General features: G+C 37.9%; 1 protein-coding gene across 1 annotated transcript in view; it reads right to left on the bottom strand.

Annotated features, from left to right (window-relative positions):
* Positions 1 to 16,978, bottom strand: part of LOC106875803 (phospholipid-transporting ATPase ABCA3) — an 89,360-nt gene that overhangs the window by 19,454 nt on the left and 52,928 nt on the right. The window contains exons 7-13 of the mRNA XM_052968181.1: positions 14,063 to 14,244; positions 10,483 to 10,620; positions 8,384 to 8,507; positions 7,903 to 8,057; positions 6,076 to 6,231; positions 5,129 to 5,339; positions 1,547 to 1,796 (exon numbers count right to left, since the gene is read on the bottom strand). Of these exons, the coding sequence (XP_052824141.1) occupies positions 1,547 to 1,796; positions 5,129 to 5,339; positions 6,076 to 6,231; positions 7,903 to 8,057; positions 8,384 to 8,507; positions 10,483 to 10,620; positions 14,063 to 14,244 (1,216 nt within the window). The remainder of the gene's footprint in view (positions 1 to 1,546; positions 1,797 to 5,128; positions 5,340 to 6,075; positions 6,232 to 7,902; positions 8,058 to 8,383; positions 8,508 to 10,482; positions 10,621 to 14,062; positions 14,245 to 16,978) is intronic.

Genomic DNA, 16,978 nt, shown 5'->3' with positions numbered 1-16,978 from the left:
TGCTAAGGCAACTGCAGGAGAAATACCTAGCCAACGATAAACCTCTGTACTTGGCTTTTGTTGACTGGGAGAAAGCTTTTGATAGAGTCCCCGATCCCTTATCTGATGGTCAAAGCAGAAACTAGGGATAGACGAGTGGTTGGTGAGAGCTGTACAAGCCTTGTACAGGGATGCTATCAGTAAGGTGAGGGTGGGCAATGAGTACAGCAAACAATTCAGAGTACAATTAGGGGGTTCACCAAGGAACGATACTCAGCCCTATCTTATTCATCATAGTGCTCCAGGCAATAGCAGAGGAATTCAAGACTGGCCGCTCCTGGGAGCTCCTCTATGCTGATGACCTTGTTCTTATAGCTAAATCATTAACTGAACTAGAGAAGTTCCAAGTATGGAAACAAGATGGCCCTGCTCAATCTGTAGAAAAGGTGTAGGTAGCAAGTCCATAAGATGTACCGAGTGGTTTCTATGGTTGGATGCCCTTTTTAATGCCAACCACTCCAAGTGTATAATGGGTGTTTTTACATGCCACCAGCATGGGTGCCATCTACGTGACACCTGTATCTGCCATGATAGTGATTTCACTTGGCTTGATGGGTCTTCTTCTCTAGCACAGCATAATGCCAAATGGACTCAGTAAATTGCCTCCATGAAGCCCAACACTCGAAGCCCAGCATAATGTCAAATAGTCTTGGTCCTTGTTTCTGTGAAGCCCAATGCTCGAAAGGTGCTTTTATGTGCCATTTATATATATATACATATATTATGGACTCTCTTGTCATTAGATAACATATGAGGGTTCAATAACTTCTTACCAAACAACCACACAGACGATTTGTTTATAGTGATCAAATGTTTGTGTAGACATAAGCTCACTCCCTCCGTCAGATCGACATTACCTGTACAGGTGCAACGGGTGCCACATGTCAGAGCTCAAGATGATTGCAGAGCAAAGTAAAATGAAGTGCTTTGCTCAAAAATACAACACAACGCCCAGTCTGGGAATCAAACCCATGATCTTGTATGTGTGCATGTGTAGGTGTGTGGATGATGGTGTGGGTGCTGAGAAGTGGTCAGTACTAGTGTGTGCAGAGTGGTGCGATGTGGTGTGGTGGTGTAGTGTGGTGATGTGTTGTGTGTTGTGGTGGTGTGGTGGTGTAGTGTGGTGTGGTATGGTGGTGTGGTGTGGCATGATGCTGTGGTGGTGTTGGGGTGTGGGGGTGCATGGGGATGTGGGTTTGGGGCGAGGATGTGGGGGTAGGAGTAGGGGTACGTGGGTGGGGTGGTAGGATTGGGATGTATTGGGGTGGTGGGGTTGAGATGTGTAGAGGTGGGGTTTGAATGGAGGGGTAACGATGAAGGGAGAAGGTGAGTAAGAGGGAAGAGAGGAAGTAAGTGTGAGATGAAGAGAGGAGAAAAGAGGGGAGTCAGATGAAGAGGGGAGGGGCATTGAGCCCAGGTTTATACATACACACATACACACATATATATATATACATAAATGTGAGTGTGAGTTTATTAAAAACATAACCATTTTAAATATACTAACTTAAGAAATACTTCTTCCATTGTCGTCACAGAAACACCATAATTTGATATTCCCAAATTAGCTTGTTTACTCTGTATTGTGTTAAAAAGTTTTTCAAAATAGCAGCTGCTCTCATGAGGTAAAAGATATGACAGTTCAGCCCCAACATTGCTTTCCATCGTTGCTTCTGGAACAAAAGACTTAAGTAAGTGTGTGACATTGGCCACATTGCATTGAGGAGTTTTCACTATCACCAAATGGTAGCCAGCACCTAGAAAGAACAAAAAAAAACGAAAGAAACATTTAATCATTAAGTATTGGACATTGATATAGTCTTTTACTCTTTTACTTGTTTCAGTCATTTGACTGTGGCCATGCTGGAGCATCGCCTTTAGTCAAGCAAATCGACCCCAGGATTTATTCTTTGTAAGCCTAGTACTTATTCTATTGGTCCCTTTTGCTGAACTGCTAAGTTACAGGGACGTAAACACACCAGCATCAGTTGTCAAGCGATGTTGGTGGTGGTGGGGGGGGGGAGGGGGACAAACACAGACACACAAACATATACACACATACATACATATATATACATATATACAACGGGCTTCTTTCAGTTTCTGTCTACCAAATCCACTCACAAAGCTTTGGTCGGCCCGAGGTTATAGTAGAAGACACTTGCCCAAGGTACCACGTAGTGGGACTGAACCTGGAATCATGTGGTTCATAAGCAAGCTACTTACCACACAGCCACTCCTACGCCTATATGAATCATTTTATATCAATTTGACTAATACTGGTTAAATGATTCTGAAATTTGATCATTTGATATTAGACATTTTATCATTTATTCTATTCACTAATTATTTTATTTAATATATAACTTCAGTTCTATATTTAAGAGATTAATATATAATTTCTTGGCCATATTATTCATTTCCGTGCTGCCACCGTCACCACCACCACCACCACCACCACCCAATCATTATCTTCATTTTAATGTGCACTTTCCCATTCCTACATGGGTTATATTGTTGAGGCAGATTTTCTACAGCCAGATACTTGGGAACAGGATTAGCATCTCATCAGCATCATCATCATCGTTTAACGTCCGCTTTCCATGCTGGCATGGGTTGGACAATTTGACTGAGGACTGGTGGACCAGGTGGCTACACCAGGCTACAATCTAGAAACTCTGCCAAATCAGATTTGAGCCTGGTGTAGCTACCTGGTCCACCAGTCTGTAGTCAAATTGTCCAACCCATGCCAGCATGGAAATCCTGTTCCCAAGTAAGGTAATATTTCCCCAAGACCAGATATATCTTTTCCAGAAGATTGGGAAGGAAAGGACACCGCTTGCATGTTGGTGACATTCATTTACAGCTACCATGTGATGTCTAGCCAGAAGTATAAGTAAATACTTCATGATTCAAAAGGTTAGAAACTATTCTAGATGGCTATGTCTGCTTCGATCAATGTCTCTAAATCTTCAGATAAATTCTGAGGACACTTTGAATCATACATGAATGTAGCAAGAGAATTCAACTTCAATTTTTTTTTCCATTTATTTATTTAATTTCTATTCTTGTAAATACTTCTACCATTGTTCCCTTTTAGCTATGTGCTTGTGCATGCATATATGTTTTTCAACTAGTGCACAAAAGAAACAAAATGTGTATGTATAAGGTTTTCAAGATGAAATCAAATTTTAAAAAATTATTCTGGTGGATATGCATATATTTTGCAAAAGAAGACGAAACCTGAACACAAGCAAATCTCTGCAAATATCCACAGTGAAAAACATTAGGGGTAACATTGACTATTTTTCCTGCACATAAACAAATAATATAATCTACAAAGAACATAGCAAACAACTACCTCAATCTTTATTATCATCTATGACAATATTCTCTCTTTTACTCTTTTACTTGTTTAAGTTATTTGACTGCGGCCATGCTGGAGCACTGCCTTTTAGTCGAGCAAATCGACCCCAGGACTTATTCTTTGGAAGCCTAGTACTTATTCTATCGGTCTCTTTTGCCGAACCGCTAAGTTACAGGGACGTAAACACACCACCATTGGTTGTCAAGCGATGTTGGGGGGGGACAAACACAGACACACAAACATATACACACACATACATACATATATATATATATACATATATACGACGGGCTTCTTTCAATTTCTGTCTACCAAATCCACTCACAAAGTTTTGGTCGGCCCGAGGCTATAGTAGAAGACACTTGCCCAAGGTGCCACGCAGTGGGAATGAACCCGGAACCATGTGGCTGGTAAGCAAGCTACTTACCACACAGCCACTCCTGCGCCTATAAAGAAAAATCAAATATTTCATTGCTTCTAGCTGTTGCTTTTCAGACTACTGTATTTGGCCATTTCTTTGTTATCTTATACACTCTCACATAATATCATCATCATCATCATCATCATCGTTTAATGTCCGCTTTCCATGCTAGCATGGGTTGGACGATTTGACTGAGGACTGGTGAAACCGGATGGCAACACCAGGCTCCAATCTAATTTGGCAGAGTTTGGAAAATACAGCTGGTTGTTATTATCCCCAACCTACCAATAACTGGCTATATTTGCCATTAATTAAGATCAGCTGTAAGCTAGCCACTTTCACTCAAGGTATTCTTGTATCTCACACATAACACATGCATACTGGAGCTTGCCACTAGTAAGTCAAACAAACCTAACAATCTACCAGCCTACAGCAAGTCCCTCCCCATCATACTTTCCCACCATGAGTACCCTACACCCAAGCAATATAGAGTGGGGAATAAAATACATATTGCAGATGATCCAGCTGGGAGAGAAGAAACTGAAAAGTCTTCAGGGAGAAAACATGAACTCTGCAAGTTACACTGAAGACAACCCATCTAAGAGATCAGTGTTAAATGGATATTTCAGGCCTGGAAGAAAGCCTCTCTAATACTGGGGGCATGATACAATGCACCTAGTCCATGCTATAAAGGATGGGGGGTATTTGATCAATAAAAATAAGTCACACAATCATTTGATCAATACAACTAAGTTCACACAATCATGAAAGACAAATCAAATCAAAGGAAATATAATTATCAAACTCACTTTTTTTTTTTAATCTGTTTTTTTTCTGTGATTTGTCTCATGTATGAGTGTTTGTATATGTGCATATGACTGGCACTCTATCAGTTATGATAATGTGGGTTCCGGTTAGTCTGATCAACAGAACAACCTGCTCATAAATTTGACATGCAAGTGGCTGAGCACTCCACAGACACGTGTACCCTTAACATAGTTCTCAGGGAGATTCAACATGACACAGAATGTGAGAAGGTTGATTCTTTGAAATACAGGTACTTCTCATTTTTGCTAGCTGAATAGACTGGAGCAATGTGAAATAAAATGTCTGGATCAAGGACACAATGCGCTACCAGGAATTGAACTCACAATCTTACGATTGTGAATCGAATACCCTAACCACTAAGCTGCAAGCCTTGCATAAATTTACTTGAATACATGTATTTATGTGTGTAGGGCTGAGTCTGTGTGTTTAGGTGTCTATCAGTGTGTAGGTGCAGAAAGCAAATAATAACTTACCATATTTTGACTTCAAAAACAGGGAACTACCAGCACATTTGAGAATACCATCAGAAATGATAGCAATTCTATCTCCCAAATGGTCTGCTTCATCCATAAAGTGAGTTGTAAGAAGCATTGTCCGACCCATCCTGTGCTTTTCGAGGACAGACCAAACTTGACGGCGTGCATTAGGATCTAATCCAGAGGAAGGCTCATCAAGGATAACAATCTATGAAGATATAATTTATTTACTTTTTGTTATAACAATTTATGACAGAGACATAGAATTTATCAATATTTATTAGGAAAGAAAAGTGAAATGTGTTCACACAATCTTCCCAAGGGTATAGTGACATATATGCATCTTTTACATGTAAAATAGGGGTATGGATTCTTGTGAATTCAAACCTGTTACAAGCATTTAATGTTTCTTAACTTTATTGTTTCAATTAACTTAGAAAATGAGAATAGATACCAAATCAGTGGTAGATAGTCATCCTATTAAGGGCATAATTTGCCTTTTTTCTGCTAAATATTTCTGAACCAAGAACCAAGATTATAAGTTCCTGTTACTGATGAAAAGCTTCATGTTATCCAGTTGATGTTGTTGTTATGGCAAATAGTTTTATGGAATCATAGAGTCAGATAAAATAATAAGATTTTAATCTTGATATATTATAGAGATTTTGTAATAAAGAATGTTAAACATTTCAAATAGTTCCAATTCTATCATGCTTGAAATAAATATTAATTTCTTTCTGAAGAAACAATTTCCAATATTTATGTATTGAGCTCTTTCTCAAACATCAAGTAGAGATGCAAACATTGTAAGAGTATTCATGATAAAGGAACTACTGCAATATGATTATAGAATCGATTATAAAACAAAATGAGAGTGTGACAAGGTGCACCTGGGTATCATAACATCTGTCATAAGATTATGATGTAGAAACTATCCAAAATACCTTTGAATCTCCAATGAGAGCAATTCCTAAAGATAATCTTCGTTTCATTCCTCCAGAAAGATTTTTCGATAAAACATTTCTTTTATCTTCCAAATTAATTGAGTTGATCATCTTGTCTACTTCAGATTTCAGTAACTTTTTAGAAAACCCTTTCAACTATAAGACAAAATATAATTTCTCTTTTATATAAAAAAATTTTTAAAAAAACTCGGAGCAAAATTCAACAAGTATAAATAAAACAAACAGTTCACAATTTATTTACAATATTCTTGGTATTTACCGAATAGAAATAGAGTCTCAGATATTTATCAAAGGAGAACAGTTGTGAAGGATAAAGAAGAATGATTGGTTGAATATAATTTCAATGAAAACTTCCCCAGCAAATTGCTGAGTACATTTCAAGTATCTGGAAAGAGTCTCTCACTCAGTATATGGGTTTATTAAAGCTTATACCAGTTTTTATGGAGTTAAGCAACTAAGAGACAACTCACCTTGTATGAAAATGATAGACTATTGTAATTTTTGATCAGAGGAAAACTTAAGGTGAGAAGTACTGAACGTTAACGAAACCCTTGTCAATGTGACTTACTTGACAGCTAAGACTGGGTCATTAAGAGTTGTCTTTGCATGCATACAATACAATGACATTGACAGGATATTATACAATAACTTATCAATGGAAAATAATTTTGATCGAGCTTACAGTCCTATGGGAAGAAGATTGTGTTGAGGCCTACAAATTGAAGTGTCAAGTACAAGAGCCTTCTGCAGGATTGCAAGAAGAAATGGCTTTCCTAGTCAAGGCTGGCTGTAGGGGATTCCTTGCCCAGTTGGTATGGAGAATGCTTATGACCACTGGATGAGAGGAAGAGAGCAAAGGGTGGCCATGTGCAAGATGGGAGAGACAGCAGAAAGAGCTTCTTGCTGGTTATGGAACAGGAGAGAGGAGTTGAGGTGGAAGCCAGGAGGAGATGATAAAGCAGTGATTTGACCACTTTTGCTGACCTGACAGGAGGGTGTGATGGTTCAGGGTTGGAACAGAAACACCCAATGATTGTTGGATGCCATCTGATGACATCAGTTCCTCCAGGCCAAAGCTCCATTTATGTTTGCAAGTGGAAAACAAGTACCTTCTTCTTCTAGGTATTATTGATCATATAAATTTTTTTTTTCTTCTATTTGTTTCAGTCATTTGATTGCGGCCATACTGGCGCACTGCCTATTAGTCAAACAAATTGTCCCTAGGATTTATTCTTTGTAAGCCTAGTACTTATTCTATCAGTTTCTTTTGCCAAACCACTAAGTTATGGGGATGTAAAGACATCAACATTGGTTGTCAAGCGATGGTAGGGGTGACAAACACAGACACACAAACATATACACACATATATATGACAGGCTTCTTTCAGTTTCCGTTTACCAAATCCACTCACAAGGCTTTGGTTGGCCCGAGGCTACTTACCACACTTCTGCACCTACACACACACACACAGACACACATACATATATATATATATGTATATATATATATCAGAATATGAGGGATTTAGTTCACTGAAACTCTGCCAAATCAGATTGGAGCCTGGCGTAGCCATCTGGTTTCACCAGTCCTCAGTCAAATCGTCCAACCCATGCTAGCATGGAAAGCGGACGTTAAACGATGATGATGATGATGAATGATCTAAATGTATAGGTACACTGTGTAAGTGCTACAACTGGTCATCCATTAGGTTCCCAGTTCACAGCTGAGGCTGGGGTTAGGGATCCGTTGGGTTCCTCGGAAGCATGTGTGTGTGTGTGTGTAAAAAAGTAATAAATAATCTTTACCTGTGCAAAGAATTGTAAATGTTCTTTTACTGTTAACATTTCAAATAAGATGTCATGTTGTGGACATATACCTAAACTGGATCGTACACTTTTCATGTCAGTACGAATGTCATAGCCATTCACAATAGCAGTTCCGCTTGAGGGTGGAATCAGACCTGTGGGAAATTAATGATAAGAAACATTAAAAAAAAATTTTTTTTTTTTGGTGGTGGTGGTGGCGGCGGCTGTGGTAACAGTGGTGGTGGTGGTGGTGGTGGTGGTGGTGGTGGTAGTGGTAAATGATGAGAGATTCTTTCTTGTAGTTTTCTCAGTTACTATTACAGAAAAACTTTAACCAAAATGTAAATTCAGAAAATATTTTAGAGATTCATCTAATTGCCTTATTCACTATATAAATAGGTCTTCTTCATTGGAGCTGTCCTGAGGCAACACATTCCTATAAGCAAACAAAGCAAAGCAATAATTTTAGTCGTCAACTCACCAGTAATCATGGATAAAGTTGTTGTCTTTCCAGCCCCGTTATGTCCAAGTAGTGCAGTAATTTGGCCTTCATACATATTCAGATTCAAATCATCAACAGCAACTTTTTTCCCACCATTAAATTCCTAGAAGAAAACAGGCAAGAATGAATAAAAGTACAAATTAAACATTCGTTAAACTAATTATTAGAGACAGAAACAGTATTAATACCAAAAGGTAATCTTTATATCCACATTGACATGGATGCTTTGTTAGAACACTGAATACTCCATTATTAGCATTGCGAGATCCTCTCACATAGGGACCTAGTGCATAAAAGCACACCCACAGATCACAGCAGATGAAATTCGTCTGTCATGGGAGCTGAGATGAATTTTGTTTGCTATGATTTGTATCCTTTTATGCACCAAGCACCTGTATGAGAGGATCTGTCAAGGCTAACAATGGAGTATTTGGTGTTCTAACAAAGCATCCATGTTTACCCTTTATCATTCTGATTAATTCATCAAGTGTAATGCTTAATTATTGACATTGTTTTGAATTAATCATGCATTATCTTGGGGCTTTGAGATTTCAATGATGTGAATACAAATCATCATCATCATCATCATCGTTTAACGTCTGCCTTCCATGCTAGCATGGGTTGGACGATTTGACTGAGGACTGGTGAACCAGATGGCTACACCAGGCTCCAATCTGATTTGGCAGAGTTTCTACAGCTGGATGCCCTTCCTAACACCAACCACTCCGAGAGTGTAGTGGGTGCTTTTACGTGCCACCAGCACGAAGGCCAGTCAGGAAGTACTGGCAACGGCCACACTTGAAATGGTGTATTTTATGTGCCACCTGCACAGGAGCCAGTCCAGCGGTACTGGCAACGAACTCGCTCAAATGTCTTTTCACATGTCACTGGCACAAGTGCCAGGAGGGCAACGTTGGTAACGATCACGCTCAAATGGTGCTATTTATGTGCCCTCAGCACAGAAGCCAGACAGCTGGTGCTCTGGCAACGATCATGCTCAGATGGTGCTCTTAGTGATCTACTGGTACAGGTGCCACCACGCAATCTATAAAACTAGCAAGGTACACATCAAATGAATTTCAAATGTAAATATGGAGATGTAAGGGACACCATACAAAACAATAACTTTAAATGTGTTACATAGTCACAAATATCTAGAGGTGATGGGCTATGTTGGCTTGAATCAAAACACCAGTAGAAAACTAGTACTTACTTTATTTGTTCAGAAGAAATGAAAGGCAAAGTCACCTTAATCGTGATTTGATGCCAGAATGCAGAAGAAAACTAAATATTGTAAGGCATTTTGGTCTGATCTATTACCCTTTCTGCCACCATTCCACTTTGCTATTTATGTCAATACTGCAGAAATTTTAAAGATGGTGAGTTTCTAGAAACAATACTGCTGCTGCTGCTGCTGCTGCTGCTGCTGCTGCTACTACTACTACTACTACTACTAAATACAAAAATAACAAGATGGTTTGAAAATAGGAGTAACTATGTATAAAACAGATTTTAAAGGAGCTAATAAAGTCAGTAAAAGAGCCTCTGCATAGCTCCTCAGCCTACAAGGAAAAGCAGCCAAATCACTCTCAAATCACTCCTTGACATCTTAAATGAAGAAAGTACATATTAGATGTAATTCTACATACCCTTAAAAAGGCAAGATCTTAGTGGTTGAATGCCTTTTAATCATAAACCTACTTGATTAGGATTGACTTAAAGCTAATCAGCAACAGAAACAACCAATCAACTGTTTCCATCCCTTTGCTGGTGCTGTGTCTGTGATCTAGGCCAAAACATTTACTTAACTCTAATTACATATCACAATAGTAGCCCTGTAAAAAATTCACAAGTGTTCTGCTAGATTGCAATGGTACATTCCACTCTTTCCAGAGTTGGGTATTTATCAAACAGCCCATCTTAGGAAGAAAATATCTCCATGCGTCAGGCCTACAAGTTATAAAGAATTGCAACTGAACAAATTAGTAGAAGAGCTATCCTCCACCATCATGCAAGTTTAAGTGCCAAACAATATCGTATTTTGCATTGGAATAGTATGAAACCACAAATAAACAAACCTTATACAAATTCTTTATCTGAATTCCAGGTTTTAAGTTGTTTGGTTCAGCCTCAAAATATTGCTGTAGTTCCTCATGTGCAGGACCCAGAGCACCACTTTTGCACTTAGTTTGAGTAGTTCCACACCAGTAAGACATCTGAAGAAAAAAAGAAAACTTTTACATTCTTTTCACTTAGCATTTCAAAAGGTATCTTCTAGATAAGGAGGCAGGGGGAGTTATTCACAAGAAATGTAACATTTTTGTTACACATAAAAATTTTGGATCACAAGAAAAGAAAGTGTGAATCTATAAAATACTTTCCCCAGGATCAATAGAAGAGTTCCTTCTATGCAAGAATTAAAAACAGTTGATATGTTCCATATTTCATTATCTAAAAATTTATTTCTGCACTAGCATGCTACCTGGTAACCTTATACGTTAACCTTCACCAATACTCTTTAACTACTTAGCTAGTGTTTGTAGTCTCTATTTTCTGCTGTAACTACCATGGTGTCAACTCCTTTGTGTTTACCAAATATATAATACCACTGACTACCAAAACAATTTTCTAAATAATAAAAGCTTTTTCAACCTATATATAGACCTTTCTTGCAACCAGACCTGGGTACAATGCAGCAACAGATTACTGACTGGCAACTCAAGCTGGCTGTGGACAAGTGTACCACCACGTATTTTGGGAGGAAAAACCTAGCTTTTACATACTACCTTTACAACACCGATCTTAAGAAGTCTGCTAGAGAATGTGACCTGGGCATTATTGTCAATAGCAATTTGCATTGGACAAATCACATCCCTAAAATTGTTAAGAAGGCTGAAGGAGTCTTAACATCATTCAACAAGACATTTGTCAGCTGCTCTCCTGCAATCTGTTTAAAGCTGTATATGGTTATAGCACGTCCATATTTAGAGTTTGCATCACCAGTCTGGAACCCCTACCTTGCTCAGCATATCAGCTGGAAACTGTTCAGAAGCATGCAACCACACAAATATCTGCTTTTCGAAACATTTTTTCCATGTTCAGAATTGCTGAAGCATGGAATAAACTACCTGCATCAGTTGTAAGCTGTCAGGACACTACATCCTTCAAAACTTCCATACTTCCTGAAATTCGCCCCCCACCACCACCACCACAACTCATTCACTGTTCACTTCCTGTGCATTATTCTATGTAATGTTCATGTACTTTTGGTAACTTTTTCTGGTGAGTTGTGGTACACCTGAGCACTATACACAATAAGTTCATTATTATCATTATATAAAAATTTATAACCCTCAAACCTATATATGCTAATCAACAACCTCACCAGAAACTACATGAAATGGGATCACATCATTGACCAGTAGCAATTGGCACAGTGGAAAATTTTGACACTAAAGAATAAGCATTTAACCGAAGTCAACAGTCGCGTGTTTTTTAATGTCTCATATGTGTCTTCCATTCTCTAACTGTTTTAGTTTCAACACAGTCTCTGAATAAATCACTCGCCAGACAATTATGTCTTTGAAACCCTTATGAGCTGACAGAATCGCTAGCATGCCAGGTAAAATATTTAGTGGTATTTCATCCATCCCTACATTTTGAGTTCAAATTTTGCCGAGGTCAACTTTGTCTCTCATCCTTTCGGGGTCAATAAGTACCAGTTGAGTACTGAGGCTAATGTAATTGACTATTCCCCTCCCCAAAATTTCAGGACTTGTGCCTATTGAAGAAAGGACCATTAGAAGTTACAACATTATTTTGAAAATTTACTGTAAATTAGTCTTACATTACTAAATGTCTTTTCCAGGTGGTGCTATTTTATTAAGTTAGTTATGGCCTGGGCCAATGTGGCCCAAACCTATCTAAGTACATATGATACTAGTAGTATGAATTCATCTTGTTATTAAAAATAATTAACTTTGCATTGTCATGTGTTTTAACCTGTTTTCAGATAGATTTAATGCAAGTTTATAGCATTTGATACAAAATAAAATTTCTAGATGCAAATTATACTTTAAAAAATTGAATGCATATAATTTATCTAACTGGGCAGCTAAATCATGAAAATAACAGGTTTCTGTTAATATAAAAGGTAGTTTTAAGATATACTTTAGTTCAGTCATTAATAGAATTTAACAGTATCTCTTTCAATTTTCAAGATATTCTGTTTTAACCCTAGGACTCAAGGCTGGTTGCTCAGTTTCCATGGCGTATAAGTGACCAAAATAACAGCATTCCTCCTGAACAAGGCACCAGTCAGGATTCAAGGCCAACAATTTTGCTTGGAGCAGATAAGTTGATTAGATTGACCCCCCCTCCTCACCACCACCACCACCATCACCAATACTTGACTGGTACTTTATTTAAATGACTCCAAGGGAATGAAAGGCAAAGCTGATCTCAGGATTTGAATTCCGAATGTAAAGAGTCAGAAGAAATGCCACTAAGCATTTTGTCCAATGTGCTAACAATTCTGCCAGCTTGTCACTTTTCAGTTTGCATAGACATCTATAAATATAGGCACATCCCTCTGTCGGCTGAGAGGTCCCTGTTCTGTGGACTTTATGTGACACCATGTATAAAGCACTTGTGCCAGTACCACATATGAGTGCACTCATGCAGATTCCACACATAAAACACACATGCCAGTTCCATGTATAAAAACCTGTGCTGATGTCACATAAAAAGCACCCAACACACTGCGTGAAGTGGTTGGCGATACAAAGGCCAGCCAATCATAGAAACCATGCCAAAACAGACAACTGGAGTCTGGACATCTCTGTGGCTAGGCAGCTCCTGTCAAATTGTCCAACCCATGGGAAGTGGACATTAAACAATGATGATAATGAATTATCAAAATGGAACAAGAGAATTATTTAAAGTTAACAGATAAATATAGGTGCAGGAGTGGCTGTGTGGTAAGAAGCTTGCTTCCCAACCACATGGTTCTGGGATCAGTCCCACTGCATGGCACCTTGGGCAAGTGTCTTCTACTATAGTCTTGGGCCGGCCAAAGCCTTGTGAGTGGATTTGGTAAACAGAAACTGAAAAAAGCCCGTCATATATATATAATTACTCCAGCTTACTGGAGTTATATAGATAGAATGAGGCATGTCACCCCTACGTCAAAACAGCTGTAAGACTTTGTCCCTTCTTCGGTCCCTAGATGTCATTTTTAATTTTTAATTGCTGATATGACAGTGTGTCATATGTGTTTATATATTGTTTTTATTGTTCTCTTGGTTGAAAAATAAACAAGTAAATTGATATAGTACAGTGTCTGCAAGTTGATGAGTACCACATATTCCCCTCCATTTTCTTATTGCTATATATATGTTTATGTATATATGTGTGTGTTTGTTATATGTGTCTGTGTTTGTCCCCCCACCATCGCTTAAACGAACAATGTTGGTGTGTTTACATCACCATCACTGGTGGTTCAGCAAAAGAGACCAATAAAATAAGTACTAGGCTTACAAAGAATAAATCCTGGGGTCGATTTGTTCGACTAAAGATGATGCTCCAGCATGGCTGCAGTCAAATGACTGAAGCAAGTAAAAGAATGAAAGAATAAATAATAGAAAGTGAGCAATATACCATGAAAGGGAAGTACCATTTCTGTGGTACACCATATTGTCCTGGAAATACTGCCTCAATGTACCAAGTCAAAATACCATAAATGACAGAATCTAAAAGTAACATCAGAATAACATGAAGAAATGCAAAGTCATCATCAACAGAAGAACCATGGGCCAGGTTACTCCACTGTATACCAATTCCTAAAAATGAAAATAAAAACAACTGTTAATAATGGTTCATTAGTTTTATTAGCGTCAGCATGTCACTTCAAATAATCTTATAATAATTCTGCTAGTCACTGCATTACTTAGCCCATCAGTAACACTTTCACATGACTAGGGAAAAAGATGGAGAGAGAAAAGGAGAGAAAAAAGAGGGAGAGAGAAGCGTCCATAACGTGAGGTAGAGGGAATATAGCTGTAACACTTTCGTGTGGATTAGTTGAAGGGAAAGAGAGGAGAAAGAAAAAGGAGAGAGAAAAAGAAGATAAGGAGAAGAGTGAGACAGAAAGCAGGAGAAAAAGAGAGAGAGAGAGAGAAGTATCTATGATGTGAGGTAGGGGAAACATAATATTTATTATGTGGTTTAGAAAGTTAGTTGAATTTTGAGGAGGAGAGTTAAAAATATAATTTTAGCAGAGTGGTGACGTTCTGATGGTGAGGTCAAAGAAAGGTAGGGAGAGAAGGGGGAGAGGGGAAAAGGGAGAGGGAGAGAGATGGTGGTGAGGGAGATGGTGGTAGTGGAGATAGAGGTGGTGGTAGAGGTGGCAGTGGTGAGTGGATAGTGAAAAGTGTATTTTCTTTTCAATTGAACTAAGCTTTTCATATCACTTATCACTTAATGCATGTGCATAAGTGCAGTTCCATGAAATATTTTCACTTACTTACATGGCACTTACACTTATTTACAGTTGTTTATAGGGAAAATGGAAAAATAAGAGTAAATATTTATTTTATGACTGCTGTGTATTAAGTCGATAAAATTGTGCATAAAGTAAATAAAATGTTTATATTAAGTAATCATCATATTCCAGTTTCTTTCGTTCTTCAATGAGCATCAGATGAGCAACTATCTTTCCATACAGACACAACACAGGCTACACTTTCAGGCATTTGGGATAAAGTTTTCAGAAATAACCCAATAGGTTTAGCATTAATTCCATGAAATATTTACAAGTTTTGCTAGTAATAATAATAATAATAATAATAATAATAATAATAATAATAATAATAATAATAATCCTTTCTGCTATAGGTTCGAGGCCTGGAATTTGGGAGAGGGGGATAAGTTGATTAAATCAACTCCACTACTCAACTGGTACTTATTTTATCGACCCCGATAGGATGCAAGGCAAAGTTGACCTCGGTGGAATTTGAACTCAGAAAGTAAAGATGAATGAAATGCTACTAAACATTTTGCTGATGTGCTAATGATTCTGTCAGCTCACTGCTTTAATAATAATAATAATAATAATAATCATCATCATCGTTTAACGTCCGCTTTCCATGCTAGCATGGGTTGGACGATTTGACTGAGGACTGGCAAGCCAGAAGGCTGCACCAGGCTCCAATTTGATCTGGCAGAGTTTCTACAGCTGGATGCCCTTCCTAACACCAACCACTCCGAGAGTGTAGTGGGTGCTTTTACATGCCACCGGCACGAGGGCCAGTCACATAGTACTGGCAAAAAAAAACTGGAAAAATAATTCAGAATCCTTGTCCAGTACCCAATTGATCCCAAAATGTAATCAGTTTGTGCCAGTCGTGAGGCCAAAGTTTTATCTGAATCCATCCACCGGTTCTTGATATATCTTGTCCACGGACAAACAAACAAACAAACACAACTGCAAACAATACCTCCGCTTTCGTTAAAGCAGAGGTAATAATAAGTGGAGTCTCACTGACATGCAGAATATGGATGGAAAGATCCGTAAAATTTTTACAAGGTACCAGATTAACTATCCAAAATCAGATGTAGACAGGATTATCTCCCAAGAAAAATAGGTGGAAGAGGCCTGATACATTTCAAACAATCCTTCGAATCAGCAATAATGGGCTTTGAAACGTGCCTTAATACAACAAGTGATGTGCTCTTACAAACTACATTGAAGCATGAAGATTCCAAGCAAGCTTCAGTCATGAAGCTTAGTCAGAAATTTAAAAAGTCTTTTGGTCTACAAGTTAACAATAAGAATGACCAGACACCCAAATACTGACAGACCTATCATTGATTCTCCTGATTTAGAAATTAACAATCAGAAAGACCAAAGAGATCTAAATAGTGACAAACCTGCAAAAAACATCAAACAAAAAGCAAAGAAGGCTTGCATGAATAATATTAAAGACAACTGGAAAGGTAAACTCCAGCATGGAAAAACCTTTGCAACTCAGTTCATCCTGACAAGAGGGTCATTGCCTAAGATGCGCATAGCATGCACAGAGGCAATGGCAATGAACTCCCGAAATGGCAATAGATGTTGGATGTTAAATTACCTCTTGGGATGATTCACGAAGATGTGGTTTAGTTACCCGATTCAATTCATATCATGCTCCTGCTATTATCATGGACTACAACCATATTGACATTTACATTTTTTTATATAATTTTCATAGTTGGATATAATTTTATTTTATATACTTTTCTCTTTAGATTTTTAGTTAATTAACTTACTGTAATATTCTTTTTTAGATAATTTTTAGTCGATTTTTATATTCGTTTTCTGAGCAGGTCCTGTGTATTTTATATTTTTTTGTATATGATTTTTACCTGGTGTTTGTTGTTTTTGACATTTGAAAGCCATGGCATCATTTATACGTAATGAAGTGTAGAAGCATGGATATATAAAGTTCATTAACCCGAATTCAATGTTTGTTCTTAATTTATATTATTGAGATGTATATATATATATATATATATATATATATATATATATAT

The sequence above is a fragment of the Octopus bimaculoides genome, chromosome 5, assembly GCF_001194135.2.
Source record: "Octopus bimaculoides isolate UCB-OBI-ISO-001 chromosome 5, ASM119413v2, whole genome shotgun sequence".
Classification (NCBI taxonomy): Eukaryota; Metazoa; Mollusca; class Cephalopoda; order Octopoda; family Octopodidae; genus Octopus; species Octopus bimaculoides.
Note: the sequence above shows the minus strand (reverse complement) of the source record. Positions and strands in the feature narration are given on the sequence as shown.